The sequence below is a fragment of the Crassostrea angulata genome, chromosome 10 (genome assembly GCF_025612915.1).
Source record: "Crassostrea angulata isolate pt1a10 chromosome 10, ASM2561291v2, whole genome shotgun sequence".
Classification (NCBI taxonomy): Eukaryota; Metazoa; Mollusca; class Bivalvia; order Ostreida; family Ostreidae; genus Magallana; species Magallana angulata.
The window spans coordinates 2,357,102-2,381,188 of NC_069120.1; the positions used below are offsets into that span (position 1 = coordinate 2,357,102).

General features: G+C 36.3%; 2 protein-coding genes across 7 annotated transcripts in view; one reads left to right on the forward strand and one right to left on the reverse strand.

Moving 5' to 3' along the window:
• Positions 1-9,125: 9,125 nt before the first annotated feature.
• LOC128165469 (caspase recruitment domain-containing protein 14-like) overlaps positions 9,126-24,087 on the reverse strand; it is a 56,780-nt gene continuing 41,818 nt past the window's right edge. For 5 of the 6 annotated variants that reach the window (XM_052830063.1, XM_052830064.1, XM_052830061.1 and 2 more), the window contains 9 exons: positions 19,159-19,222; positions 18,578-18,748; positions 15,843-15,889; positions 15,713-15,745; positions 15,238-15,348; positions 14,744-14,781; positions 13,066-13,160; positions 12,727-12,791; positions 9,126-12,351 (listed from right to left, as the gene is read on the reverse strand). In XM_052830063.1, coding sequence (XP_052686023.1) covers positions 12,113-12,351; positions 12,727-12,791; positions 13,066-13,160; positions 14,744-14,781; positions 15,238-15,348; positions 15,713-15,745; positions 15,843-15,889; positions 18,578-18,748; positions 19,159-19,222 — 863 coding nt within the window. In that variant the 3' untranslated portion in view covers positions 9,126-12,112. Of the gene's footprint in view, positions 12,352-12,726; positions 12,792-13,065; positions 13,161-14,743; positions 14,782-15,237; positions 15,349-15,712; positions 15,746-15,842; positions 15,890-18,577; positions 18,749-18,968; positions 19,223-24,087 lie in introns of those variants that run through there. The other variant, XR_008241062.1, reaches the window with a different exon arrangement.
• Positions 19,241-23,019, forward strand: LOC128165470 (uncharacterized). The gene has a single exon (XM_052830067.1). The coding sequence runs from the start codon at positions 20,277-20,279 to the stop codon at positions 20,835-20,837; it is 561 nt and encodes a 186-aa protein (XP_052686027.1). The 5' UTR covers positions 19,241-20,276; the 3' UTR covers positions 20,838-23,019.

Here is a 24,087-nt window from a genome sequence, read left to right on the forward strand (position 1 = left end):
TGATTTGTTCACCCATTCCGACATTACATAAAACTGCAATCCCTGTGTTTCCCAACTCGTTCTCAAGGACATGGGTGAGGAAGTCGGGACCCAGGTTGTTTAGAGTCGTCAATCAATGTCCCATGATTCCTTTTTATAACTGATTCTGCCTGCAGACAATGCAGGCTTTGTGATAAATCTGTTTACCAGACTATTTTAGTCCTGACAAACAAATTAACTGATTTCGACCCGATCTTCTTTATCTGTTGCGAACAAACCACGACGGTGGGTTCAGGCCATTAGACAGTTAATTACGGCCGGTGTTTAACTCAGTTTGACCTTTAATCCTCGATCCGGAACCAGGAAACATTGAAAAATTTGTGTTCCAATCTATGAAAAACGAAATCATCATACATAAAAAGACAGGGAATTCTGGGACCCAGATATCTCGGACACTTGATATATAGTTGAATGTAACCCGTGCCAAAAGTTTGATGACGGGAAAATCAATATCTATACGGACAAGATAATCGGAAAAATCGAACAGTTTAACCGAAAACAACAAGATTTACATTTTCACAAGTTGCAGTCTGGTCCCCTAGATTATTGATTAGGGCTCGGTTTTCCGACCCGTCTCCCTCCCCCATCAGCTGAATCCTTCCAGGCAAAAGACGGGAAATCCCACGCGCGACCTGTAAGCGGTAAATAAAACCATCGATCTGTGGCTTTCTGTCGTCAGTTGCTCTTAAATTCAGCAGGTATTCAGACAGAGTCACACCTGTGCAGGGGCTCTGGATTTAAAGCCGACAACTTGAGAGATTAAGTCTGACGCTAAAAGCGGGTGAACCTTCTCTCTATAGACGGTAAATTTGTTACAATCTTGAACATTACAAGCACCGTATGTATGGTGTTCATTTTAGGGGAAATTAAGACGGATTAATCTACTTTCCGGGCAATAAAAAACCGAGTAATTGTTTTTAAATACCGGATTAACCTCTCGGAAAGTAGGTGAACTATACATTTCAGTGCAGTTTTAATACTATTTGCTAACACATTGTTAACGGATATTCAACGTTGCTGTCCAGCTCTGCGAGACCCAAACAACCGCTTGGATAACAGTTTTTGGCAGAAATGACAGAGAAATAGGTTTGTGTATCCGGTAAAATGTCGGATTCGGAGGTGGACTCGATCGGCTCGAGTATCTCGAGTGACTCGGAGTTCTCGGACTGTGACTCCCGGGACGAGAGTCCCTCCAGTGGGTACGTGGACGACGAGTCAGCCAGCGTCCGGAGTGTGTCCACGGCCAACAGTGACTCCAAGAAGAAGAAGAAGGTGACCTTCCAGTGCGACGAGAACCTGGTACTGATCCGGGAGATTCCCGCCCGGAGTCTCCTGGGGCGCTGGACACTGGAGTCGGACTCTGAGAGTGAGGTTGAGGAGGAGGGCCCACGGAGAGCGGCCGTGGCCCCCCAACACTGCATAGCGAAGGGAAACTATGAAGTGAAAAAATCCACGGGCAAAGTCGCTGCCAAAGTGGCTGCAATTACTGGTGCTATATTGCCGACGAAACCCGAAGGCAAACGGACGGCTAGGAAACGTTTAGTAAAAAAAGAAAAACGGAAAGAAATTGCTTGTGAAAATACAAACGAAACGGAAGAATCGTCAAAGCCTAAAGGAAAGAACGGTCGTGTGAAAGGTGGAAAGAAACATGGAAGCAAAGGTCCAAAGGCAAAGTCAAAGGAGAGGCGGGAACAAAAGGAGGGAGAGGGGCCTACCGCCCCCAACAAAACAATGACATCACAGACAGAGTCTGGTGGGCCTACCGCTTTCAACAAAACAGTGTTAGTGACGTCACAGACAAACTGTGGTCAGAACAGAAGCACGGAATCCACTGAAACCACGACTAGTACTATTGCTGTAGAATCCAGAGAATTCTGCCTTACAGAACCTAGGGCATCCAGCGCAATAGAACCCAGGGGATCCAGCGCTACAGAGCACAGGGCATCCAGTGCAAAGACGGTGTCCGCCATGCGGATTGTGGATTTACTCGATGACAGTTATGACAGAGATTCGAACCCAATCAAACAAATTGAGAAGGTGTATATTGTGGAGGAAAACTACAGTCAGAATTCTAGGGATTTTTTGGACGCCATGATTCAGTCAAGCGATCGTTTGGATGTGCGCGCCATGTCAAAAACAAACAGACGATTGTACAGTTGGTTAATGGCGAACGGCAATATCCCCAACCCTCAGCAAGAGTCCCCATGCATCGCCCCAATGTGGGACAGCTCGTGTGGGGCCGCGCAAGGGCCACATAACAGCATCGTTAGAGCTCCCACGTGACACGAAGACCATGTGACAAGAGCTCACTGCGGAATAACTTAAACTTTGGGATATTTCTGTGATAATATTCACTGCCACTGGAGGCAGTCATTTCAGTTGACACGCCAGATGACATTTATGGAGTGGATTAGATTTGTCCCCGGTGTCTTTCCTGGACGAGGCCGTAAGAAGCCATTACTGTGATAAGTACAGGGACGACGTGATTGGTGAATGTGTATTTATAGAGAAACAGAAACAGACATTGCAATCTGAATAAAACTATTGTTTTGATTTGGTGAAATATGTAATCATCTTGTCGAACTATTCGTAAGAAAAATAAAACAATTTACAATCGTTTTGCCCATAATTTGGATGTGCTTACCCCCAACATATCTGAAACATAAATACATGTAGTAATTAAGTATACCTCTAGATCTATACGTAAGTATTTGAAAATACAATTAAAAGTACATGTATACTAGCATACACAGTACGTATATTTGGGTATGAAGTTAGCGGCCCCTTATTTTGGATATTTCATATTTAAGTTTCAGGTTATATGCTGACCGATGCCAGGGGGATTTGGGAGTTTATTTACAAGTTCTCTTATTAAAAATTAAAGGTTTTTGCGAGCGGAATTAAAATTTGAAGCCAAAACGTAAAACATGTTGGACTTTACTTTTAGACATGATTAGCACCCCCAAAGATCTGAAATAACAGCGCTACAGAGAGGGAATTCAAATAACACACAGTAAACACCAATATTGTTGTTAAACCAGCTAGAGTACACGGGTCAATATTTACTCCAAGACTTAATCTTTTTTGCTTTTTGTGATGCCGTCTCATGTTTGCACCTTGTTTAGTTAAACTCCGGCTTCATGGGGCTTAAATTAATTGTTATTACTAGTAAACAGTCGAAAAACTAATTGCCTCAAAGCATTTATTGTAAAGAATGCCCTGTACGCAATATGAAATTGATTTTGGAAAGGTTTAATAAATTTTAAACATTTAAACTTCCCTGCATGGGGTAAGGGATTGAAAATCTTACGTTTCAAAGCTTTTATTAAGAAATACTTGTTTATGACATTTAAATTTCATATCTTTCTTATTCACTTTAAAAGCTATAAGTTTGTTTCACTTTGTATAATATTTATTATATTCATTTAAATCTTTATTATGAATTAATCAAAATTCAAATCAACCGAAGTGGAGATTTTTTTTTATACCCAACCAATATACATTACAATTATTTACTATTTTAAATTAAAAATCGCTGCTTTTTTATGAATATCTTGATCGTCATAGTTTGAAATGTATTCATCTGTGTATAGGAATGAGGTCGTTGTGTTATATTGTCTTCGATAAATCCAGTTATTATATATCTCCAGTAGAACAAGATTTCACTGATATCGTAATGAGGCACTGATCGTTACGAAAAATCAAGTACATCGCGTTACATAAGTGTGATTACAGGATGCGTCACTTCCGGTGCTGATTGAAGACAACGGTCCATGAAAACTGATTCAAGCACTTGATCTTTTTATTATGCAAATGTAACAAAATTTAAATGGATTGAATAAAGGGGTTTCTTTTACTACTCAATATGCAGTCAATTTACCCGAAGAGAGTGTAATTCTTTATTGAACAATTAATTGTTTGAAGTGAAAGCCTTAGCATTCCATCTATTGGATATGCTCTACAGGAACTGATTTCTCTTAATGTCCTACCTATCGTTTAATGAATCGATAAAAGGCAACATTTTACCCCCTGTAAGCACATTAGTGACAATGCAAAAGTTCTGCATAAATAAATTTTTAGATGATTTATTCTCTCAGAGTTGAGATGTGTCTTATGGAATGTGAAATTGCTTCTACATCCGTGTCAATAGTCCATGATTCTAGCCCAGAGACACTAAGTAATTAGTATCAAATTTAACTCTTTTCTATCAAATATAAACAAAACCCTGTGTCGCGGCTGATTTGGGTTCCTGGGATTTGTGGGTAGACCTATGTCTGACACCTCAGTCACTGGTCCCTCGCCAGCTTTCGTAATAGCATGCAGCTTCAGAAGTATTAAGTTATGCAGAAGAAGAATCAAATCGCTCAAATGCGTGCCAGAAATAACGATTTAAAACCCTTAACGGCGATTAGCAATTTTAATAAGCTTACTTATGACGTTCCTATATATACGATAAACGTATTGGGGAAGACCAAAGCGGTGCAGAGCCTTGAATGCAGTCCTAGTACTGTCCAATTATAGCAGGTACTCCCGGGCACCTGTCTCCTACGGAGAAATTACTTTGGACTAAATATATATACAGTCGGGAGCTTTCAATGAAGTTAGATCGAATCAATATAGACAGTTGAAGTAATTATGTCTCGGAAGAAAAATAGGTGTTATTTTAGAGAGACATAGTGGTGCTGTCATGGTAACACTCAAGTTTCATATACATATACCAAAACAACATGTTTAACCCTTCTGATATTTTGCCAGGACAACGTGTTTATTATATGTATATGTTTGACCACGAATAAACAGGAGTTTTATAAACAGTGACAATGAAACGCCTTCCTTACACTTTAGTTCTCTATCTATTGAAATATCCATATTTAAAAATCCATTTTACATCTAGTCAGCAAATATAGCTTTATTGACACGATCTTATCAAAATTGATTCATTTACTTATGTACATACAGAAACTTGGTGTTCTGTTGTCGACATTTCGGTTATAAATCACGACGGGGCCACATGTTCAGGCGAATTCCCCCGTATCCCCCTTTTATCCGAGTTCTGAATGGGTCGGAATTCGGGGGCCGTGTTTACACAGTCTCCCGCGGCCCGTCATATCGGGGTATACAAGTATATAGATTTGTATGTATCTATCTATGTGCTGCGATGGGATTTGGAGGTGCACTGTTGATAAATAAGAATCTATTGTGGTTTTGATGCATTGAGAATAATACCGCCTTGCTCTGTCGTGATAAGAAAATTGGTAATTCTTTTTCTACAGAAAATGACGTCACGCTTTGAATCAATATTAGAATGTCTTTGACTAAAAGAAATATAGGACAGGATTTTAAATGTCGATGATTGCACTTTTAAAAATCCCAAAGATTTTTACGCATCTTAAGCGATTGATAAATTTGAAAGATAAGAGATTCGGATTAGTAACTTCTTTCGATATCATGCAAATATTCCGAAATTCTTATAATCTACTAGTTACCCCTATTGATGAACAATGAATTGTTGGAGTTTATGAGGAGGATATATAGGAACAATCTTTTCAATGAAAAATTAGGTTTGAAACGTACTTGACGAGATTTTAATGGCTACCACACTACATTAACTTTTAATACATACACAGTGGTTACATTATTATCATAAAATAGATTACAGAAATGCGACTTTTAAACAATGTTCTCCATTTGGGCTACACGAATCGTCACTTACTCGTACACGTCAATAAACAACTGCATTATAAAGGGTATACACATTAATACAGTTTGAAAAATAGTTTTTTTTAATCAAAAGGGAAAACATTGAATGTAAAAATAGAAGTGCACTTACGCAGTAGACTTTATTAATTGTACCCAACTGTTTACATGTATGTACACCATCATTACAACACTTACCGCAGATATTTCATACCTACATGTACAAACTACCCAACAAACAGCAACAGGTAGGGGCCACCTCCATATTGTGATATATTTAGTTTATTAAGAAATATTTTTTTTTTCACAATTTTGATGTCTAACAACGTAAAGCCTTGCGCAGGTCTAGAGGGGGAGGCCATACCCCCCCCCCCCCCCCCCGCAAATTCAAATTTCTTAAAATTACATAATAAAATTACATTATAAGTTACCAAAAATATGCCCGGACCCCCCCCCCCCCGGCAAACTCAAATAACCGTCGACCCCCACCTCCCCCCACCGGAAAAAAAATTCTAGATCCGCGCATGGTAAAGCAATATATCAGCTGCATATCTGTTGGTCACAATTTAGAAACCTGCTGGGGATTTTACAATTTTGTCCCTTCTAAAAATTCTTTTAAAAATGTATATTATGGTCAAGCAATGTACAATTTGAAATTCTTAAAACGGTAAACAGCGATGACATGTTGAATATAACGTATACTTTTATCAATTTAATATCTCAAGGTGTCCTGTACCACCTTCATCATTTATGTAAAGACAATTCGTCCCGTTGAGTAACAGTTCAGTTTCACCTTCAAACCAAGATCGTCGGACATCAAACATTATTCTCTTCGAAATATGATTCTGGTAGAAATGGCAGTTTGTATAGCAAACAGAGAAGTTAGCCGCAAACACGTATTCTTTGAGTGGAAACTATCTGCAAGAATTCAAAAGTGCACCACAATGGAGTCTGTCCGATAAAAGGGTTAACTTTTAACATCAGTAAATAAAAGGTCAGTGGGAGCATGGAATTTATTTAATTAAAGACAATTAGTTCCGTTAAATAACAGTACTGTTTCACCTTCAAACCCGGATCGCCCGACATCAAACAATGGTTCACTAGTTCTACAGACTCCACGGTCCACACACAGTGCTGTGGTTTAGCGGGGTGGTCACGATTCCTGTGTGTAAACACTAGTCAGCATTCAGAAGTTAGTGTAAACTCACGAAGGAGTCAGGGTTCAAACGCAGGATCATAATGATACGGAGATCAGGGGTTTAGCAGGGCACTTTCACTCAGTAGTCCGGTAGTCCCTGTTCTTGTCTGTAAACATTAGTCACGGCTATTCCTATACAGACCTTTACACCCACTGTGGGGGACTGCATGAACAACAGAATCTGTCAGAGTCCAAGCAATGGACCATTACGGTATCTTACATGTACCATCAGGTTAGCCCGGATGTAGCTGCATTGTAAGAATGGACCAGCATCTCCCGTCTCCAAGTAGATTCACGAATCGTTTATAAATTTGATGCTAATAGATCCTAGATAATATCATTACAAGTAGTTATCGCATGGACGGTTACCGAACTAAATCACTTCATCCGACTCCAAAAAGTTCTGTTTAGATTTATCATATTAATTTATAGCTTAGATGCTTATTTGAAATAGGGAGCAGGTCCTTTGACATTAAGGCTTAGAGAGATTGGGGGGGGGGGGGGGGGGGGCAAAGTCAACAAGTGTCCATCCTCGTCGTATACGAAGAAACGATGCAGGGAATAAGGAGTACTTGTACGTAGAGCGGACAGGTCTTTAACATTTTACAATTTCTTTGAGCAGAAACTCTAGCGCAATTCAGAGGAGACCCGCGATGGAGTCTGTCACACAAAACGGTTCATTAAACATCAGGCCATCGTTAAAAAAATGTTTGTTTGGAATTGCCGCCTCGAGGTTTCTAGACCCAGGAGGGAGGGAGGGAGGGATTTTTCTTTTATTTTTCAAACGATAAATTTAACTAATTAATCAAAGTACTGAAGTACTGACAGGAGTTGATTTCATCGATTGTTATTTATTTTAAAATCAACGATGTTATTTTGCATGCAAGTAAATTCCTATAAGTATTTGAATTACGCACATTTATAAAATTATGAATCCTACAGGAATTTTATGAAAACCCAATATCAATCATGTTGTGTAGAATTATCCATCAAACTACGTATCAGTTATCGAAATAGTTATGAGAAATTCTATGGATCCAAGCAAAATTGAACTAATATCATAGTCTCGTTTAACCAGACTCTCAGCTGTATCCGTTAATCCCCGAGAAGCAAGAGAGACTCTATGCTTGTCGGAGATTTACGGAGACAGCCGAGAATCTGGTTGAACGAGACTATATTGAACTCTGGCGTAGTAATACATAAAATGTACGACCTAAAAAAATCTAAATTGTTCGTACCATTTAAAATCTGACTATTTTCAAGGTATCTATAAATGAGTTTCCTTGAAGAACAATGCTAAGAACTCATTACATCGAATTTATTGATTAGAACTAAATTTTGTCAGCGGTGTTGATTTGTGCTTAGGTCCAAACACTGTTTTACTTTCGGTTTGCCTGAGTAACTGCACAGGAGAGTTGATTAAAATCAACTCCCAAAAATTAGTTACAAAACATTAAAATCTCCACATAACAAAAAAGTTTTTAAACTTTGCTAATAAAATGTTATCAGCGTGGGTATTTCAACGAGGTGGGAGGCAATTCTAAACAAGCAATAATTTTATTTTGGCCTCAGCGAATATAAGGTCAGTGGAAGCAATTATTTACATGTTATAAAAGACAATTCGTCCTGTTGAGTAACAGTCAACTTTCACCTTCAAACCTAGAGCGTCCTACATCAAACAATGGTTCACAAACTCCATGGTCCACACACAGCGCTGTGGTTAAGCGGGGAGGTCACGATTCCGTGGTCTGTGTACACCCACTGTGGGAGATCGACCTTTGTGACCACAGCTGCTGTATCAGACTATACATATTTGCCAGAGTTCAAACGTGAACAAACACCATGAGGCGCCATGAACTGGTTCTGCGCGGAACTTATGCAGCATCAACTTCTCCGGTTTGGGTGCTGAAGCACTGGGACACACAACTCTGAGCAAAAATCACTCCGTGTAGACTGAGCGACGCTTGAATTCGTACCGAAATGATTCATCAATTCACCGTCTCTGCGCAAAGAGCTTTGGAATCCATTGATGTCGGAGGGGAGGAATTTCAATGTTTTTGGGCAGTTCAAACTTAGTGGTCAGTGGGGACGTTAATTCGAGGGTTTACGGTCTATGTAAGAATGATAACTCATGTTTATACCAGTGGCGACATAGATTACTTGTCATAAATAACTAAAACAACAATATGTGATCATATTTATTCAACATCATGAAACTAAATCACAAATCACATCTGTCACATTCTCTAAATTAACAAAAATATATTAATTAATGAAATTAAAAAGTACATGAAAGGAAGACATGAACTATTGTGTATCCCAATTGTGTTAATTCACAAACTTGCACCCCCCCCCCCCCATCCCAAAATGCAGTGCATCTTATGGTGGGTAATCTATATACATGTACACATCCTACTTTAAAATAAAAGTCTTTGAGTGAAAAAAAAATACCTATTTTAACAATTTACAAAATATACATGTAGTATGAAACAAGTGAACGTGAGTTAAGGTCAAGAACCCAAAACTTTAGCATCCAAAATGCAAGCTTGGAATTCACGTGGCTTTGTTAGAAAAGGAATAGGCGTTCAGAAAAAAGAACAAAGGTCAACTAAACAATGATCTGTACAGCCATGTGTGGCATGGTCATCTTCTCAAGATTGCAGTAAATAATGTTAATATACATCTTTGGTTAGCTATGTCCAGTCAAAATGTTTCTTGATTTGTGATGTGAAACCCATCCACCCCCCTTCCCCCCAAAAAATATTATGTATGAAATTTTGTAACCCTGGCAGAATCAACGACAACCATATCTACCCACAATACAGGGCTGACCCACCATGATTTCTTAGTTAATTTACTACACAGAGAAAAATTCAATGTTACAGTAATAAAAAAACACAATAATTAGAGTTCACAAAATACTCAATTACAGATGAGCTTAATATCCTGACAAGAAGTTTCAGTCACAAATGGGCTAAACTTCTTCAGATGGAACACTTTTTCACAGACAGCTTTAAGTCCAAAAACATAAAGAATCATTGCTGAGTTTAAGTGATACACACACCTACAAGTGATACAAATCTGTAGGCTAGTAGTACAGGTTTAGTGCTAGACAACATTGTCTAGTTGTCTACCACATACAAGAAACAATGACTAGTGACTAGACACAACAACTAAAACAAACAAGTCGGAGATAAGTGTGTGGCAGTTAAAGCTATAGGCGTGTCAAGGGCCATCCAATTTGTCTTCTAACCCTGCTATCATTACTGATACTTTCTTCACTTATTATTACATGTAAAGTTCATGGAACCTCTGAAAAGAGAGATAACTTTCTTTCTTTACAATTACAGACTATAAGTACTAGGTAATGATATTTTTTATAGTCCACACGATGGGCTAAAATAGTGAGCATAATTTAAATTTCAGATTTTATCAAAAAATGTCCATACTGAGAAAGATAAACCTCCATATGTATATAATTACATATAAGCATGAATTGTGTAAAAATAAATGAAATGAAATAAAAATGCTTCCTACTGGCACACAAGTGAATAAGAAGTAATTTAATGAAGCAATTACAGCTGTAAACTGCAAAAGTCTAAAGTTAAGACTAAAGCAAAAGCAAAATTTGAGCAAAACATTTCATCAGTATCAAAATTCTCGAATACTATTTTAGTAACCATTTCACTGACACATTATTACCACTCCCCAAGAAATACACTCCAAAACACGTAATGGGCTCTCCCTTTACTTTTTTATCCCACCACTTTGAAGATTTTGCGATCCTCATTCACCCCCTTGATAATCTAATTAACAGATTTTAGAAACCATTGGTAAATAAAATAAACTTTATGGAGTAAAAACAAACAGAGAAAAAAAATTAACATTTAACAAATTGTTACGTGTAATATAGCTAATGCTGCCGTGTAATACTACTGGACATAATAACAAAAGCAATGTGCTAAATATAGAAAAAAAATCTATAAAAAAGATAACAACAATTCAGAAAAATTTAGCTTACAATTACATTAAATGCTTTGCCCTACATAATTACCGTGTTATATCTAATAATAAAAGTCATATTCAGTTCAACTTGTGAGGGCAAAAACAAACCACAAACACTTTTTCTCAATACACATTATTTCTCTTTCTGTTTGTAGCATTTACCAAATAATACTATTTCCACTTTTTTTTTTACACCAAATGAACACAATACAAATGAGTTTTCATCAGACTTCTAGCAAACATACGCATGTGAAAAGGTCCTTCACATCCCCTGACTTATACTTTTGATGAGAGTATGTCATAACAAGGAGATTTCAATGCATCGGAAAATTGTTAATTTGACACTATCGATTGTCAGACTGTGTAGCACAGTAAAATTTGGCTCAAACTTTTGACCTACATATCCTGAGTTTGAATTGAGAACTGAAGGGATTTTTCTAAATAACTTTTTTTCAAAAACTTATGCATTGCTTTTTTTTTGTCACTTTCAAATCATATATATGTTCAATTATGATACCTTTACTAAAGTTACTAGATTGAGCTTGTTTGCAGAACATTTATAAAGATGCGAAGGACCTCTGACTCCACCTTACATTCAATCATGTTCAAGGAAAATAATTCAAAATCAAATTTTGTAAGTCACATTTGAGATAAAATTCATATAAAAAATATATTTTTTTAATAAAAACAAATCTTAAACACAATCTTTGAACACCAGTAGAAAATATCAGTTAAAAACTAACAGAGGTAAAATAAATACCAACAAGTCAACAACATCAAATTTAAAATGAAAAATAACTAGCGAACCAAGAACACCCATCCCACTGCTGAGTGTGGGGCAGGCTTACATGAAGTAACCCGCTACAACGTGTTGTTCCCCTACCCCCTCCCACATGAGCTTTGTTGAGCTGAGATTCACAGCAGATGTCATATGTCAACTGCGTTAATATCTCCACAAGCACTCCATTACTGTAAAATTTGATTTTCCCAATTCTTATAATTTAGTATTTATAAATAGGTTTATAAAGAACCTGAGGAAATATATGCAATATATGAGCTGTACTCACAACATACATAACGCAAGCAGTCGCGAAATAAAGCATCCAATTTGACAAACTATTCATCTATAGACAGGTGCCCCTTTGGATGAGGCATGAGGTTGTCTGAGGTGCATTAGCAGGGGTTGGAGGTAGAGCGTAGCAGGGACCCCTCACTGCCGCTGTCTTGGGACTGCGCCCTTTGATCCCCACTCTCTCTACCCAGGTAGTCCTGGAACTGGGTCACAATGGACTCGTCCAGTTGCGAACTAGTACACCAAAACATACGATCCTGACCTTTCTGCACTTGTTCATAGAAAGCCCTCAGGAAGCTCTGTTTGTCGTTGACCCCATTTTCACCCACTGTGATCGTTTCTGTAAATATGTACAGCATGATTATTTCATCATTCTCAGGACAGAAGCATGAAATGCTTGGCTAACTGTGGTTTTCACATCTCTCATGCGGGAGTTTAGTTAAATGTTGGAGATAAACAATTTTTTTAGCCATTTTTCAGGAGTCTCCCATGGGAAAGGGGAGGGTTAACAGGTATTTGCCAAGATTTTATACTGTATTAAAAAACTGCAGATTGATTCTCGATATACTGGATCCAAATGAAGGCCCCCTATTCCCTGTTTCATTTTCCAGCTATTAATTTCCAATAAGTAAGATGGGCGAGGTAATCTGAGACTGACGACGTCCTGTAGCAATACTGGCTAGAGATGATGAAGTAGTAAATACAGTCAACTTACCACAGATAATGTCGTCTGATATATTATACTTGTATTCTGTGGCCTTGTCTACTCCAAATATGCTTCTGAAATAAGATAGGATTGATTTGTGACATTGTATTCTGAGGATTCAATAAAGAGAATGATCAATCCAGACATTGTATTCCTGTATAATCCTTTCTTACACAAATATTGTTAAATAGTGAACACAGCAAACAAGAAGAATTAAATAGTGTCTGAGAGGTAATATATGATATACAATCATAAACCAAGGTAAGAAGTTGTCATCTTTGGTTAAAGCAAGTTTCTTTTAGTGACTTTTACACAAATTAACAAGAGTTGTGGTTCCTGATGACTTACTTGATAACTTCAGGGGCAGCACCATCTGTGTGAATGACAATGACTATGCAAACTTCTATCTTCCTAGGCCCTTCCTTCATCATACAGTGCTTGCCCTACAACACATCAAAATATCAGTACTAAAGAGTTGTACAATGACATCATACAGTGCTTGCCCTACAACATATTATAGTATCAGTACTATAGAGCTGTACCAAAACATCATACAGTGCTTGCCCTACAACATATTATAGTAACAGTACTAAGAGTTACACAATGACATCATACAGTGCTTGCCCTACAACATATTATTATACCTTCTGTCAGTTTGTCACTATATATTCAATACTCATCTATTTTCGCATAGTATTAAAGGATTTATATAGCGTAAGCATACTATGCCGAAAAAGAGCACGGCAAATGTTTTCAACGAAAATCTTTCAAGCGCCGACAGCGGGATTCGAACTCACGACGCTAAAATCTTTCAAGCTTGAAGCCCAACGCGTTACCGCTACGCTAAATAAGCCGTTAGTAAACTTAACAGTATTTATATATATAAAACGTAGATATATACGACTGACATTAAGCAATTAAAATTATTCATTTTTCCAAAAACACTTCATTATTGACGGTAATTTTAAAGTTAAAGTTTCTTATAAACTTTTGAACAAATTGATTGAACATTTTTCAAAGAAATTCTACATGAGAATCACAAAAACGCTTTTTTAAATGACGCTTGATAAAGAATGTGCAAGAAAAAAATTCAATGAGATTTCGTCTGCTAAACATTTCGAGTTTTCTCGGTAAGGCCAAACGTCTCTCATTTCTTGAAAAGAACAAAAACCTTTGTTGAATTTTTATTGTACAACAATTTGTGGATTAAATAGATAGTCAAATCAATTGATTTATTTGAAAAAATCCAAACGCTTGCTTTTCCAGTGATAATTTATAGGGACTTGTCAACATTGGAACGTCACAGCTAACATTATAGCAAAGCACGTCAGTATATTCAACAGTCGGTTAAAAATAACAATAGTGTTGTGTTGTGCATGTACTATGCCTAAATAGTAGTCAGGGTTTGATACATAGTGCACGAGCCGGACTATTTAGGCATAGTACATGCACAACACAACACTATTATATAATTATAGTATCAGTACTATAGAGCTGTACCAAAACATCATACAGTGCTTGCCCTACAACACATCAAAGTATCAGTACTAAAGAGTTGCACTATGACATCATACAGTGCTTGCCCTACAACACATCTAATATCAGTACTAAAGAGTTGTACTATGACATCATACAGTGCTTGCCCTACAACACATCTAATATCAGTACTAAAGAGTTGTACTATGACATCATACAGTGCTTGCCCTACAACATATCAAATATCAGTACTAAAGAGTTACACTATGACATCATACAGTGATTGCCTTACAACACAACTAGCACTTATGAGCTTCAAAATGACAACCTACAGAACATTAAACTGTTCACAGAATTATCTTTATTCACAACAGCATGATACCAGACATAGCAAGGATTTGAGCTATGACACCTTACTATGACAATGTACTTATGACATTATATGCACAAAATTATAGTTCAGCATTGTATCAAATTTGAAATAAAAAAAATCTAAATTTGTAAAATTTCAATTAATTTTTCTTGACTCAACAAATTCAGATTTACAAACCGTATTTATGCAGTGCCTCAGAATGTCAACCGTTCTTCCTGTCAACAGAAACATGGAAGTGAAATTACAAAGCGCTTTATTCAAACTGTAGGCAGATTATGTAAGTAAATCCACAGTTGATATATATCACAAATATCCTTAACTAGGAACTAATCTTCACTTTCCTAGATTTTTCTGTTCCTCAAATATACATGTTTATAAAAAAGTATTTTTAAGCCATGGGATGACGGTAATTCATTCAGTTATAGATACATATTTTATATTGTGTATCCTTTTTCCCTTTCCAACATTGTAGATCTACGGTATATTTTATATTGTGTATCCTTTTTCCCTTTCCAACATTGTAGATCTACGGTATATTTTATATTGTGTTAGTATCCTTTTTCCCTTTCCAACATTGTAGATCTACGGTATATTTTATATTGTGTATACTTTACCCTTGTTAACATAGTAGATTTACGGTATATTTCATAGATGTATTGTGTATACTTTACCCTTGTCGACATTGTAACACAGGTAGTCGGGGGAGTCGTCCACTATCAAGCTCTGGGCAGAGCTGATGATGTTTTCCGGCCCATACATTAACACAGGGAGCCTAGAACTCGCTGGAACACAGTCAGTAATCTCAACTCAGACATCAACATTTACTGTGTAAAGGGTCTTCAATGCCCATTTTTATGTTTAATGTATTTGCACTAATTGTTAGAGAGGAAATTTAAATCAAAGTTTCTTTCACACGTTAAGTTTTATTTCTCTCTAGCTAAACTTATAAGCCAAAATCTAAAATTAAATGAAATATTTTAAGAGTTTTTTAAAATTGTGCAAAAAACAAAGAATGGGTTGAAAAAAATCCTGTGCACAGTATATTCATTACAATAATTTTTCTAGTTTTTATAAAGGGATTCCTAATCAATAAATTATTTCACAAACATTACAACAAATATAAGAATTTATTAAACAAGTACTTACCTTTCATGGGTAGAACCCTCACAAAGAGACTACCTACAATTTGACATTTTATAACATAATATGCCAGTGCATCTTTTTCTTTAAGGTCATTAATCATTAAAATAATCATGATACTAAAATTCAGACTTACGAGCTCGGAATGCCCCTCTTCTGTCATTTGAAAAAAGTCTTCGAATACTGAAACAGACAGAAAGTCCATTGGCTATCTCCACAACAACAGATTGAGGTATACATGTGTAATGGTGAGGGTTACACACAGATAGCTACACAATAGCACTTTGAGGTAAACATGTGAAATGGTGAGGGTTACACACAGATAGCTACACAATAGCACTTTGAGGTAAACATGTGTAATGGTGAGGGTTACACACAGATAGCTACACAATAGCACTTTGAGGTATACATGTGTAATGGTGAGGGTTACACACAGATAGCTACACAATAGCACTTTGAGGTATACATGTGTAATGGTGAGGGTTACACACAGATAGCTACACAATAGAAGTTTGAGGTATACATGTGTAATAGTGAGGGTTACACACAGATAGCTACACAATACCAGTTTGAGGTATACATGTGTAATTGTGAGGGTTACACACAGATAGCTACACAATAGAAGTTTGAGGTATACATGTGTAATGGTGAGGGTTACACACAGATAGCTACACAATAGCACTTTGAGGTATACATGTGTAATGGTGAGGGTTACACACAGATAGCTACACAATAGCAGTTTGAGGTAAACATGTGTAATGGTGAGGGTTACGCGGGCATGTTAAGGCATCATGATTGATTTTACAGCGATTTGTAGAAAGTCACTTGTCAGTACTTCATACGATATGACATCATAATTAACTTTAACATAAAACCGCATGTTTCCTTTACATAGATGCTGCCATTAATGCTAGACATACAGAATTCATTCATATTAAAAACCAGAATAAAAAAAACGGCAGTTTTAAAGCTTCGTGTTAGTAAAAGACTATTTATAAACTAATTGTTTGGAGACTCTCCATGCTACTTGTAAACAAATGAAGGAAGAAATTTTAATGTATGTAAAAACTAGCTTGGCGCAGGTGAAAGATTAATACAATTTTTGAATATTTTACATAAAATTTGTAGAGAATGCAAGTACCAATGTGAATCGTGCTTGGGAAACCTACGGCTTCACCCCAATTTTTTATAAATCACTTTTGATAAGTAAAAATGTGCATTATTTTGATGTTTTTGTGGAATGTTTCAACAATATCTTCCATAACGAAATATCTATTTCAAGCCTAAGCAAGAACTTCAAAGAATATGACATAACAAAGGATTTTCCTTAAAAATATTTCTGATTTAATGTCATTAATCACCTGCGCCGATGCGATTTAAATATTCCACTTGCAATATTACGATTAGCCCGTCACGTGATTACAAGGTACATATGACGTCACTAAAATGCATCAAATACAATGTTAAACATCATTGTCAATAAATGTTACAAAGATAATAAGAAATACTTCAGATCAAAGTATTTTTGCGATGATTCAATATCACTTTCCAGCCGTATTTTAGCATTGTGACGCCTTAACATTGCTGAGGACACACAGATAGCTACACAATAGCAGATTGAGGTATAAATGTGTAATGGTGAGGGTTACACACAGATAGCTACACAATAGCAGTTTGAGGTTTTACATATGTAATGATGAGGGTTACACATAGTTAGCTACACAATAGCAGTTTGAGGTATAAATGTGTAATGGTGAGGGTTACACACAGATAGCTACACAATAGCAGATTGAGGTATAAATGTGTAATGGTGAGGGTTACACACAGATAGCTACACAATAGCAGTTTGAGGTTTTACATATGTAATGATGAGGGTTACACACAGATAGCTACACAATAGCAGTTTGAGGTATACATGTGTAATGGTGAGGGTTACACATAGTTAGCTACACAATAGCACTTTGAGGTTTTACATATGTAATGGTGAGGGTTACACACAGATAGCTACACAATAGCAGTTTGAGGTTTTACATATGTAATGGTGAGGGTTACACACAGATAGCTACACAATAGCAGTTTGAGGCATACATGTGTAATTGTGAGGGTTACACACAGATAGCTACACAATAGCACTATGAGGTATACAAGTGTAATGGTGAGGGTTACACACAGATAGCTACACAATAGCACTTTGAGGTATACATGTGTTATGATGAGGGTTACACACAGATAGCTACACAATAACACTTTGAGGTATACATGTGTAATGGTGAGGGTTACACACAGATAGCTACACAATAGCACTTTGAGGTATACATGTGTAATGGTGAGGGTTACACACAGATAGCTACACAATAGCAGTTTGAGGTATACATGTGTAATGGTGAGGGTTACACACAGATAGCTACACAATAGCAGTTTGAGGTATACATGTGTAATGGTGAGGGCTACACATAGATAGCTACACAATAGCACTTTGAGGTATACATGTGTAATGGTGAGGGTTACACACAGATAGCTACACAATACCAGTTTCAGGTATACATGTGTAATGGTGAGGGTTACAAACAGATAGCTACACAATAGCACTTTGAGGTACTGTGGTTTCATCAATATTCGTTGAATACTAATTTTTGTGGATTTTGTTGTTAAGCTGATCCACGAAATTAAATGTTCATTGAAGTTCAATTTCAACTATCAATTTGTATTGATTGGATCATTGGCCACGAAATTACGAATCCTTGAAACTGTGGTTTTCAAAAAATCCACGAAAATTGATACCCAAGAAAATGAATGAAACCACAGTATACATGCGTACAGGGGCTGGGGGTGGTATATGTTATACACAGATTCCTGTGATGGTGTACTTACTCTGACGGAATAATGCCTTCTTTGCCCCACTTTTCGTTCTGCCTGTCGTAGGGACACACCTTCCAGTACTTGCGATCCCCTTTGACATAGTAGGTATTGGTCACTCGTAAGATGTCCCCCTTTTTTATGGGGAGACAGTCTGGCACCTTCTCCTTGACTGCAGCTCCTGCCCTGTACCAAAAACATCACTATCATCACCCCATACACATTAAACATTGATATGATAAAAGTCTGCCTTATTACCATAGAAGATCACATCATTATCACATCCCTACACACATGGATTCTTTAAGATAATTAAAGTCACCCTTGTTACCCTACAAGATCACAAAATTATTACTTCTTGCATTTCAAAATACTGAACTTTTAATGTTATTGTCTATAACAATACCTGACATAGAAGTAGTCCCCTGTACCCTGTAACCATACCTGACATAGAAGTAGTCCCCTGTACTCTGTAACCATACCTGACATAGAAGTAGTCCCCTGTACCCTGTAACCATACCTGACATAGAAGTAGTCCCCTGTACTCTGTAACCATACCTGACATAGAAGTAGTCCCCTGTACTCTGTAACCATACCTGACATAGAAGTAGTCCCCTGTACTCTTATTTGTTTCCATCCATTTCCTGATACTCTCATACTCTGACAATAAAAGAAACATATACAACTTAGATCAAAATTGGCAAAACTCAATTTTATAAACCAGAAAGTTAAAATGGTATTACATAAAACTTGTATAAAGCATTAATGAATCCTGTTTAAAATGAAGTTTGTTTAAGGCTATAAATTGCTGATTTTTAAAAAAATTATTTTAATTTAGATTTATTTTAACACTTTGGTAGCAAAGGAGGATTTTTTTAAGTTATTGAAGCCATGGTGTGTGTGTGTGTCCACATTCTGTACCTAGGATTTTTTCAGCTTTCATTCAGCACTCATACCTAAATAGTACCTCTTATTCACTTTTTTAAGGTCTCTTATTTCAGAGGAAATTTCTAGATAAGATGTGTAAAAATTTCTATACTGTGGATTATTTGAGATCTAGATCCTTTCATTGCTAATGATAATCATTAAAAATCATTTTATGAATTCAGGCAAGACTAGCTACATTGTAGCCTTCAAATACAGCATTATTTTCGTTTTTTTTTCAAAAATTTAAAATGGCACTTTATACAAAACTGTTTCCTTGCTACCTTAAAACTAGGAGAACAGTGAGTGACTCTAAAAAGATGATGTAAAAGTATTAAAAAACAAGATTTTGAAGGACTGTCCAAGAAGGACTTATTGTTGCCGACCAGTATTCCTTTCTCAAAATGACTACATGTTTGTGAAAATTATATTTTCTATTCTATACCTTCCATTTGCAAATAATGAATTACACATATAATCCTCTGTTCACAGAATTTGGATTATAATTCAGACTAAAATAAAATTCTAATATTGAGTTGAAACTATAAGGAAATATAAAAATTACTGCAACTCAAACTAGCATGAAAATTGTCAGAGATATGTAAAGAATGGAGTCCTACCCTCAAGAAAGGTAAGTGTTTTCAATTATCTCCAAATTTGCTTTTAAAATACAGAAACTGCAATTACATTATCTATTTGATAATATAAGTAACGAAAATAAGAAACAAAATAGCATTTTCAATGCCAGTGTATTTGATTAAAAAATGACAGATGTGAGGGACTCTAGCACATGTCAGAGTCAGTGTTTGTGGGACTGTGTGAGATAGTTGGAACCTCACAACAGGTGGCCCTGAGGAGGGAGACATGGGACATCAGGGAGATGGTGGACAGACGAGTGACACCTAATGATGGGATCATTCCGATGATGAGTGGAAGTATGAGAGAAGGTTTCAGACTGAAAGGATCAGATGTGGACATTATGTTCTGGTTCAACGACCACCGAGTGATTTTGGACATGTCTCAGTCTGAGTATTACAACACAGCCAATACAACCTTGATTCTCTCTGACAGTTCTGGGAGTCCACCAGGATTCACTTTACTTCAGTTACTGGCACCATCAAGATACAGAGAAGTCCAATCAGCATTAGTTAGAATGAATGGCATAGTCTATATATCTAGTTCTATATACAGACAGTTAACTTGTTCAACAATAGTTCCTAATTCTTCTGTACATGGACCCTGCGGTAGTGGTAATATAGCAGGGAGACTAGAATATGACACTGCCTCCTGTTTTGTTTGTGACTTTTGGCCTCCGTCTGCCTCCTTATGGATAGATAGATGTCACTCTTAGCCTGGCCCTGAAGTTGTTAATGACATTGTCAGAAATGGATGCCACTTTGTAGCAATAGGACACCCATTAGCCCCCCCATACAACCGACGAATGGAGAATTTCTTTTTCACAAGCAGAATATAAACTAGTTTATTCAATGAACCACTGCCAATTTTTGATCTATGGGTTGTTAAAACTTGTTTTAAAAGAAGTTTTTAATCAACAATCTGATTCAGAAGAAACCAATAAACTGTTGTGTTCCTATCATATGAAGACAACAGTATTTTGGGCCATTCAACAAAACACACTTCTGCACTGGTGTCCACAAAATCTCCTGGCCAATTTCTGGGTCTGTTTTAAACTCCTCCTTAGATGGGTGTATGAGGGGATCTGTCATAACTTTTTCATCCCTCAAGGCAACCTGTTTCTGACAAAGGTCCATGGCTCAGCACAAAACAGATTGTTCCTACAGTTACATGAATTGTACAAGAAAGGCCTGGCCTGTCTGTTACAGAGTTCCTCTATCAGGTCCTACATCATTGATGTTATGTATAATCCTAGAGCTCTTATTTGTACAGATGAGAATATTTTGAGGTCTGAAGGGAGAAAAAGGAAAATAAACAGAATTTTTTTGTACCTGGTAAGTCTTTAGTTCATGCACGCTGAACTTTTGATATCATTAGAATTGCAACCAGTGGTGCTTATTAGAATGTACTATTTAGAACCGACATTTTTCTGGGTTTACCATTGAACCCCATATGGGTCAATAAACCTCAAACCAAACCTATAGCGAACTTTTATAGGTCTGTAACTCCAGAATAGCTTCAACAAATTGTTTCAACTGACACTTGTCCAATCTGATTGTAGTAGGCGGAGTTAAGACATAAATATATATAAACAACATTTACCTACCAGTAAAATAAGAGTATTTTGTAAGGAAAATGTTTATTTCCAATTTGCAATCCCTAAATGTTGTGCACACACAGTCATTAAGGAGGTGGTATTTCATTGATGCTGGCAAAGCAATCCAGCGAGCTATAGCGCAGCCATATCGCATGGGTGTTTCAGCGGCATGTCTTTGATGCCTGTGAATTTAGCAGCGGCTCACAAAAACAAGACTGTCACCATAAAATTGACAGTACTTTGAGTAGCTGTGTCCAAAACTTATTTAGAAATGAAATAATTGTAGCATTTTTTTTTGTTACTGACATGCAGTTATACAAATCAAATACATGTATCTTGTTTGGACTTTTTTTCTTTAGGTTCCTCTTATTTACCACAAATTTGCTTTTTAAACACATTTTTTCCTTGGTCATTTGAAATTCTTGAAATTTGCTGTTACTGAGTTTTGCCTTGAATTATTGTAAAACAAATTTTGTCAAGCAAAAATTTAAACCATGTAGATCTTGGAATGGGTCAAATTGTGCCATGTGTTTGTTTCCTTGGTGATTATGTGTATTTTGTAATTTCTACTAATTGTATATAGTGCCTGATGTATTGTTTCAGTGAAAAATTGAATTGACTTAATAAGTCGAAAAGTTATAGAGTGTCCAGAAATGTATTTATTGAATAAATCAACAGTTTGTGAAGAGATTTGATTATTTTATTTTACATCTACTGAGTATGATTCCCTCTATTTCTTATGGAAATTTATTGTTTATTCATAGCTCTATACTAGAAACAAACAGGACTGAAATATTCATGCCCCGTTTATCAATTGGTCAAAACCTAAAACGAACCTATGAAAAATCACTGAGTGCAAGAAATAATCATGATGATGCCAGACTCAAATTCCCAAAGGAGACGATTTGGTTCTTTTAGCTAACGTACCCATGTACAACAACAGTAATTAAGTTGAATTTGGTTACTTTTCATAATCATTTTATTAATTTGTTAAAAGAAAGATATAAATGTAAACAATAAAAAAGCTTTCTTTGATGGTTCACTCGGGTTATGAAAGTAGCATCATTGCAGAACAAATTTACATATTAACCTGCATAAACAGGTTATGTACGAGGGTCAATCAAAAAATACGAAGACAATGTGGCTGTCCATCATACATTTTTCATGAAAGTCATACGTAACAGATTAATCTGTGCACCTACACTTATGTTATTGATATGCGAAGTTTTAGTCCATTTGATGAAACGGTATTTTTGTTACCCCTTTTTAAAAACAACATGTTTAGTCACCACGGCGCACAGTAACGTTCAAAACATAACGTCGATTAAACACGCACAGTTTATAGATATACTCCATCTTTATAACATGCTTAGTCTCTTGTGTCTTTCTCCTGATAATTTAAAATGGCACTGAACCACTTGACATCTTATTTGCACACATTTGTTTGAGAATCATAAGTTAGTTCTTCAAAGTTTTCATTTTCTAACCGTGTATCTATTAGTTTACAGTAAGGATAACCCTGAACGTCGGTTGACGTTACTTTTTTTTACCAAATATTTACAGATATTCTACTCTCTTTCGGACTGTTTTATAATCAAAATACAATTACCACCACCCCCACAAAATTCATTACAAATAAACACAAACTTGCAAATAATTGTTGACTTATTTTTTGCACCATTGAGCATTTTCATAGCTTGTATTGGCTTTTTCCTGAGTTAAATCCATTTTGTTTGTACTTCTCGTTGCGCCGTGACGTCCGGCGACGTCCATGTTCATAGTCAATTTTAAAGAGGACTTTCTGTCTTTAGTTACTAATATCTGTTCGACAAAACAATATATCCCGTCATTATTTGGAACATAGAATACCATGACTATACTTAATTTGAGGTTTCAATATTTTTTTATTTTAAGCCCAATCTATAGAGATATTACTTTCAACATTATATGGTTTATTGTTGACATAAAACAAATTTTGACCGTGCGCCGTGACCTCATTTTTGCAGGATTAGATTCTAAATAATTCTTAGAAATTAAGGAATTTATTAATTTTTTTTTCATGCAAATTGTCTGAAACTATTGCTAAATTATGTCTACCAAATTTAGTAATGATATGACGTTAAGCAACATAGCTATGACAAAAGTCTTCGTATTTTTTGATTGACCCTCGTACATGTATTTATTCTGCAATGTCGCCATCTTCTTATCCCGCATAAGAGAAAGCATTTTATTGTTTAAATATTTATATTTTTCAGCGTCTTTGATTGTGATAACACTACGTATCAATTTTGTACTATACAGTCCAATATATTCAAATCACATATAATTGCAATTGGGGCGCCAGCAGGGTTTGCTTATTTATATTCAA

Bases quoted from the DNA above. Each gene is read 5' to 3' on its own strand.
- LOC128165470 (XM_052830067.1), top strand. From the start codon at position 20,277: ATGTCAGAGTCAGTGTTTGTGGGACTGTGTGAGATAGTTGGAACCTCA.